Source organism: Micropterus salmoides, unplaced genomic scaffold (assembly GCF_014851395.1).
Source record: "Micropterus salmoides isolate LMB-PRFRI ecotype aquatic unplaced genomic scaffold, ASM1485139v1 Ms_hic_scaffold_20, whole genome shotgun sequence".
Classification (NCBI taxonomy): domain Eukaryota; kingdom Metazoa; phylum Chordata; class Actinopteri; order Centrarchiformes; family Centrarchidae; genus Micropterus; species Micropterus salmoides.
This window is the reverse complement of record NW_024041151.1, coordinates 11,251,847-11,258,322: the sequence shown is the minus strand read 5'-3', so window position 1 is coordinate 11,258,322 and position 6,476 is coordinate 11,251,847. Positions and strand designations below refer to the sequence as shown.

The 6,476-nt window shown below is 40.0% G+C and overlaps 1 protein-coding gene across 1 annotated transcript; it reads right to left on the bottom strand.

Moving 5' to 3' along the window:
* Positions 1-3,643: 3,643 nt before the first annotated feature.
* On the bottom strand, positions 3,644-5,919 carry rpl28 (ribosomal protein L28). Its single transcript, XM_038733187.1, has 5 exons — positions 5,880-5,919; positions 5,295-5,382; positions 4,631-4,754; positions 3,920-4,038; positions 3,644-3,781 (listed from the first exon to the last, which is right to left on the bottom strand). Exons 2-5 carry the CDS (start codon positions 5,373-5,375, stop codon positions 3,692-3,694), a joined length of 414 nt encoding a protein of 137 aa, XP_038589115.1. The 5' UTR covers positions 5,376-5,382; positions 5,880-5,919; the 3' UTR covers positions 3,644-3,691.
* Positions 5,920-6,476: the final 557 nt, after the last annotated feature.

Sequence of the window (6,476 nt, the reverse complement as noted above, 5' to 3'; positions counted from 1 at the left end):
CACATTTTTGGTACACTGAGAAGCCAAAAGTTGAGTATTCAGTGTAATCATGTGGTTTCTGGTATAACTCCTAAACAAGAAACTGACAAATGAAACTGAAAAAACAAATTGGTATTAATAAAAAGTAATAAGATGAGTCACCAGGTTAAACCTGCCATAAATCAGCTTCCTCTGTGATGATACACCAGCATCAGCAGGCTTCTTTCCAGTTCAGTAAGTTCCCCAGAGGTGATTATCCAGCACACTGACTGAAGATAGGTCAACTCATCCAATCCTGTCCACTCAATAATCACTCTGAACAGGAATAGCCAGGACTGGAGCTAATCTCTGCAACCAAAACTCACTATTCATTTTATTTTTAAATGACAAAGTATTGTTTGCACTTATCCCCACTGGCCACAGGATGTTAACTTTACTTTGTATGAAACACTGAGCGACATGGACTAACAGCTAATGTTCTGTGTAGTCACGTTTTCAGTGGACACCAGGCTAACGTAGCCTACAAATAGCTCATCAGCAGCAGGGTGAGACAGACTAATGCCAGCAGCAGGAGGGTTGTTTCTTCATGGAGGGGAGCAGCTGAGCCACAAAATGCATGTTCCAACAGGAGATGGGTTTCTGCACTGATGCCTGCCAGAAAGGGAAAAAAACTGTCACATCATCTCATGCAGGGAGTATTTACCATTAACCTATTACTTGTGTGTGCGACAAATATCATGCTGCTAGAAGGCAGATGTATGGCAGAGTTGATTAACAAAACACTTCTGGTGCTTACATGACCCAGAAGTCTAACTGCTGCCTACATGGCCGTGAAATCAATGCCAACTAATGGTATGGGCTCTGCCACAACTTGCACTTGCTCACTGCAGTGAATCTCCTGGAGGCTTTTCACATCTGCTACCTGACCTCTGAATTCTCTGAAATGCTTTAGTCATGATACGAACCGTGTTCTGACCATTCGTCCCACAGATGCTGGACGTCCTCATCGTGATGTTCGTGGTGCTCATGATGACCTGGGTCTGTATTAAACACACAGATCAGCTGTGTCAAGATGGGGATATGCAAGTGTATTGCAATATCTGCCAATAACACTAATGCATAGGAAATAATTGACCATAATCATGAATAATTATTTCAGTCTTCTGGGTGAGGTCAAACAACAAAAGAGAGGAAGCTGCGTGAGAACAATGAATGAATAAAGACAGCGAGGAAAGGATTAAGAGAAAACAGACACAAACAGGAAATGAGAAGGAGAGAGCAGACTGCTGTGTTGACCTTGGGGCAACATTTCATAAAACTAATATAAATTTCAATAGTAGTCCCACAATGGAGTAGAGGGCATGTATTGTACATCCTGTATCTTGAGATTAAATTCTGTGGAACCAGAAACTAATACAAAAAAATGTATTGTTGTTCATCAATTAAATTCAAAGGTTTCATTCAAGTATTATGTGTAGTGAAATGCAGAGTAGCATATAAATAAATATATATAAAGCTGTGCTAAAAGACTAGTGTGACTCTTTTCAAAAATCTGAAATAATTTTTTCCCATTACAAGTGTGGATTGAACCTTTTAAAGAATAAATACCCAAAAATGTATTGCAGAAGTAGAAAAAGATTACACCTCTTAATAACTTTCCACTGTAACTATTTTTCAATTAAATAACAAGCGCAGGTAGCCTACTTTTTTTTTACTCTTTGGTTACTATCTGTATTTGTTCTGTATATTTAAATGGTAGAGGATTTAGAGTACCATTTGAGTGATGCCAGAGCATCCGTTTGAGTTCCCTGAGGGCTTGGGTGAGGTTCTCCAGCTGGTCATGAAGGTGGATATTCTCCTCTATCAGTGCATGAATTGTATCCTGTAGTTCAAAGCTTCGACTTTGCAGGACCAGCAGAGCCAGGGGCATGAAGAAAAGGACTGACCTTAGTCCCCTCATAGCGACCACAGCACACAGCTTCTGTCACATCTTCAAAAACAAAAATCCCTCTCATGGGTAAGTCCAAATCCTGTGTAAATGAGATGCGTTTCGCTGCAGAAATGATTGGTGCAGTGTACGTTGTCAGCTTTAACTCAAGGGGAGGTGACAGTGTATTTCTTTCCAAAGCCATGGGTGGAAAGCTGCCAGTGGGCTGCTTTAAAATCTATCCAATGTTTCCACATCAGTGTTCACAGTGACCAAAGCAACATGGGCCCTGTTTGCTTCAGTATAATCTACTTCAAATGACAATGGTATGCTTGGAACAGATGCTGTGTAAACAAATTGTTCAGTTCTTCAGGAATTAATATAAAATCCAGTCCAAAAACAAAGTATTGTGCCAAATGGGTGCATAGATAATCAATACTCCTGGTGTTTGATTAGTTGTAGCTCATTTCTGTCACATGTAGTAGGCTACAGGACGCACATCATCAGTGGGACATCTGGGCGCTGAGGTCAACAGGACGAACTAAAGCGAGGGCTCCATCCTAAGAGTCACCAGAACCTCCTTTCCTTGACCTCGATGGAAAACGTCATGAGGTCAAGGAAAGATGTGAAGGAGAATCCATAAGGACTTAGGAAAAGAGGACCGCGGGGCTCAGAGAATCCACGTGCGCTTTTCTAAGCGACGGCAGATGTTACTGCCGTGACGAAACTACAATGTTCTGAAGATGGACTACAAAAAGCGCATCTTTGACACTGCGCCCCGTGTTGTTGTAATGCAGGCAGTCTTAAAGATGGACTTAACACAGTGGAAAATATTACTTCATTACCAAGATAGCAAAAAGGCAGATGAGGTACCAGTCACTAAATATGTCAGCATCTGTGACTGAAGTAAAATCAATTAATGATATTGCTGAAGGCTGGCAAAACATAACGTGAGGCTACAGGGTGCAACATAAATCCTCACTTTCATCACGTTACAAGGTAGCTCGCATGGGTCTCAGTTAGGCCTATTGTTGACAGTTTAAGATATATGCATAATAGCAAGTTATGGCATAACAGAGAAACGGCTTAATAGCCAATGGTAACTTACATGGTGATCAACATCCTTTATCCGTCACGGTCAGTGATTTTTTATATTGTAGAAAACACTTTATGGCTTATTTCAACACCCCAAAACGGTGTTGAAACAGAATCAGATTACTAAAAAGCCAAAAGAAAACAAACCAAAAGAAATAAGGTAATTGTATGTCTTAATGTGCATCTGTATTACAAGGATCTTGCTAAATGTGGTCAATGGATTACATCGTTTGAGATTGAGAACGTGCTACACTTTAAATGTTGTACTGCAAGGAATTGTACACAACAGCTGGACTACTTACTTCAGCTTTTGGGATGTTTGGTGCTCTGAAATTAGTAATATTATAGTATACTGCTACTATATCAGTGACACTTGCCATACAACATGTTCTATATTAAGTTGTACTGCTTATCAGGCAGTTAAGACCTGTTCTAATGTTCCAATCAAGCTTGAGGGAGGAAAAATCTTCAGGTTCCATTGAATCGATCATTTTCTTAAATGGACCACAAAATGTACTAATTCAGCATCTTCTCTATGCAATTACAAATACTTGGGAATAACTTGATTGATTACCTACCAAATGAGTGTTGTCAGATATGTAATCAGGATCCTGGTGAAATTAAAGACTCAGAACTATGAGGTGTTTTTTCCAAACAAAAAGCTTTTATTTTTTTATCATGTGTATCAGTTTATGCCGTCTTGGTAGCCCTGGTGCGCTTCTTTTTAACCACAACAGGCTTCTGGCTCTTCAGAATGGCACTGGCACGACGAAGGGCAGCCTGGGGAAACAAATTAGACTCAAGTTGTGTTCCTGACAGCTTTAAAATACAAAGTATTAATAAAAAAGAACCATCATACAAACCAATGTTGTAAGTAAATTTGAGAATTTGTTGTGTAAAATCAGAGATTACGCTCACCATGCGCAGGTCCTTCCTGTACTTGTTCTTGCGAATGATGTGCCTCAGGCTGTTGAGGGTGGCGCGGGAGTTCTTGTTGATAGTGATCTTCTCATACGAGCCTGCAGGTTTGTGCTGGCCTGTGCGATGAGAAAACAAAAGAAATTCCAATATGACCACATAGCTGTAATGATCCAAAAATAAATAAATAACCTGAGACAGCAAAAGGTCTTAAGTTACGTAAACCTGCTGTATCTCTTTCAATTGCAGTGCTCACCTGCACCCATGTTTCTTATCCTTATAGTTCAGGGTATGTTAGCTAATTCCATGAATCCAGTCAGTGCAGACAACCATTTAAATTCCTGCTAATGACTGCAACCTGCTAAAACTGTCAATTTGTTCTGCTTCTTGACCCTTCTGCAATTCAGGGCATGAGCAACTCTACTTTGAATCAATTGGAAGTTAGTACGCTTGATTCAAGGACGCATCAATACATCACAGAAAGTAGCCACTGTCCCTTAGAAAAGCTAAAAAAAATCCTTTTTACAATTACAGGTACATTTTTCCTTAAAGAAAAAAAGTTTGTGCAATACACATTTAGACAGTAATATCATTCAAATAATTAAAGACCTACTGTGAACATCAGGTAAAGTAAGTTTTTATTCCAGACAATAAGTCACTTGTTTTACAGACACAAAGTGGCTGAAGATAGAAATAGTGTCAAATATTTACCTGCACGCTTCTTCAGAACAACAACGACTCCCTTGCCGTCAGCCGCTGGCTGCACACCTACAGTCTTCTTGTGCACCAAACCATTGAAGCGGAAAGAGTTCCTGGACTTCAGGTTGTTGGGCTCCTGTTACATAAATATATTTAATTCAGATAACCCTAAAGATTAACAATTATGCATTAATTTCAATGTCGAGGCCAATTACGTTATATTCTGTTAGCTATAGTGTCCATGGAGAAGTTTCTACAGTTTGTATTGCAGTAGTACATAGATTTTGCTGTTGGTATGCAAGAAATCAAAGTACAATCAATGAGTGTGACTTTTGAATGCCACTGCCAATTCAGACTCAAAGAGAATACAAATGTTTTTCTATTGATGAAATATTAATTACATTTCACAAAATGCACCTCCTCCACTGCCTTTGTATAATGGACTGTTGGCCCATACTGTCTTGTGCATAAACAGCACACTCACAACGGTCTTTGAATCTAAGACTTTTTGACGAGTAATTTTGTGACTTTTACTGTGTAATTACACTACATTCTTAAACTCTGGTTAAATTTGCAATGTAATGTTGAGTTGGGACAGAGGTCTGGTGTGGTAGGCAAGTGGCCTGAGCAGAGACAGTGTTAAGTTCTCTATATAACGTCCCCTCGAGCTACTCACAGTACTGTAGGTCTGTCCGTTCCTCTTGATGAGGAAGCTGGAGCAGTTCCTGATGATCATCCACTGCAAATGGGACGACATGTTGAACCTGTACAAACAGGAGAAAGTGTTACTGAAATAACATCTATAGCCAACTGAAAGCAATTTCCAAGTGCTTGCAACTGACAGGCGTCATTTGTTTGCTACCATTTTCTTAATAAAAACTAACGTAAGCGCTACTGGTTGAGTGGGGAAATTACGAGCCGGTTTGTGAGTATTGTAACACAAAATACATTGTGTATTTAACGTTTGAGCTTTATCTCCATAAAACACAGAGCTGGTGTTACGTTGAAGGGCAGTTTGCTTGAGTTAGCTCCACTGCTCTGCCCTAAAGACGGATCGAGCACGACGAGGCCTAATGTGGGCGACGTGCTCACAAATATTCTTTACATTTTTACAGCCTACACAGACATTTTCTGCCACATGGGATGTACACAACAAGCAACACAACAATAATATATTTATTTCAGAGACTAAATACAAGTAGGGACACAAAACAAATTAACTTTAGTAACCGGCTATTAGCTGCCGAGGCGACCACGTTACCTTTTAGCGGAGGAAAAGGACCGGAGAGAGCGGAAACCTCTTTACGGATCCTCTGTCACAGATCATTGCGCGCCACTCACTACATTAAATAAAAAATTTACTATCGAACCGACATTTTAGCACATTTAAAACAAACACGCTGAGTCGTTATTATCGGCACTGTAGTTGTTTCATTAGTATCATGACGCTATATCCTACGTGAATGTTTTTTTACGGAGTACTACTTATCCGCAAGCACAGCGGAGGAACATGTACTCACCGCTCCCTGTGAAAGCCCGACGTCATTAATGCGCGCCTCGTGTTTACAGACAGCCGTCAAAAATGTCTATATCCAAATGTCAGCTGTTTTCACCCTAAAAACGGCCCTCCTAATTTAGATTATAACGTAGTTGCATGTGGAGGGTAAGCACAGATTAAATATAATTGTAGAGAAAATTTGCATTTTTTTGGACGCAGATGTTGTGAACTGTTTTGTGGCAGTTGTCTGAATGTTGATGTGATTGGGAGCTATAAACCAAAAAGCTGTCAGCGGTCTAAGTCCTCTGTAAAACTGCTCATTACAAAGTTACGATGTGATGTAACATGGCAGCTGCATGC

What these genes read in the sequence shown, in the direction of transcription:
- rpl28 (XM_038733187.1), bottom strand. Translation starts at nt 5,375, where the DNA reads ATGTCGTCCCATTTGCAGTGGATGATCATCAGGAACTGCTCCAGCTTC. An exon ending in TGTTCTGAAGAAGCGTGCAG is followed by an intron (nt 4,039 to 4,630) that starts GTAAATATTTGA and finishes CTCATCGCACAG; the next exon opens with GCCAGCACAAACCTGCAGGC. An exon ending in ACAGGAAGGACCTGCGCATG is followed by an intron (nt 3,782 to 3,919) that starts GTGAGCGTAATC and finishes TTGTTTCCCCAG; the next exon opens with GCTGCCCTTCGTCGTGCCAG.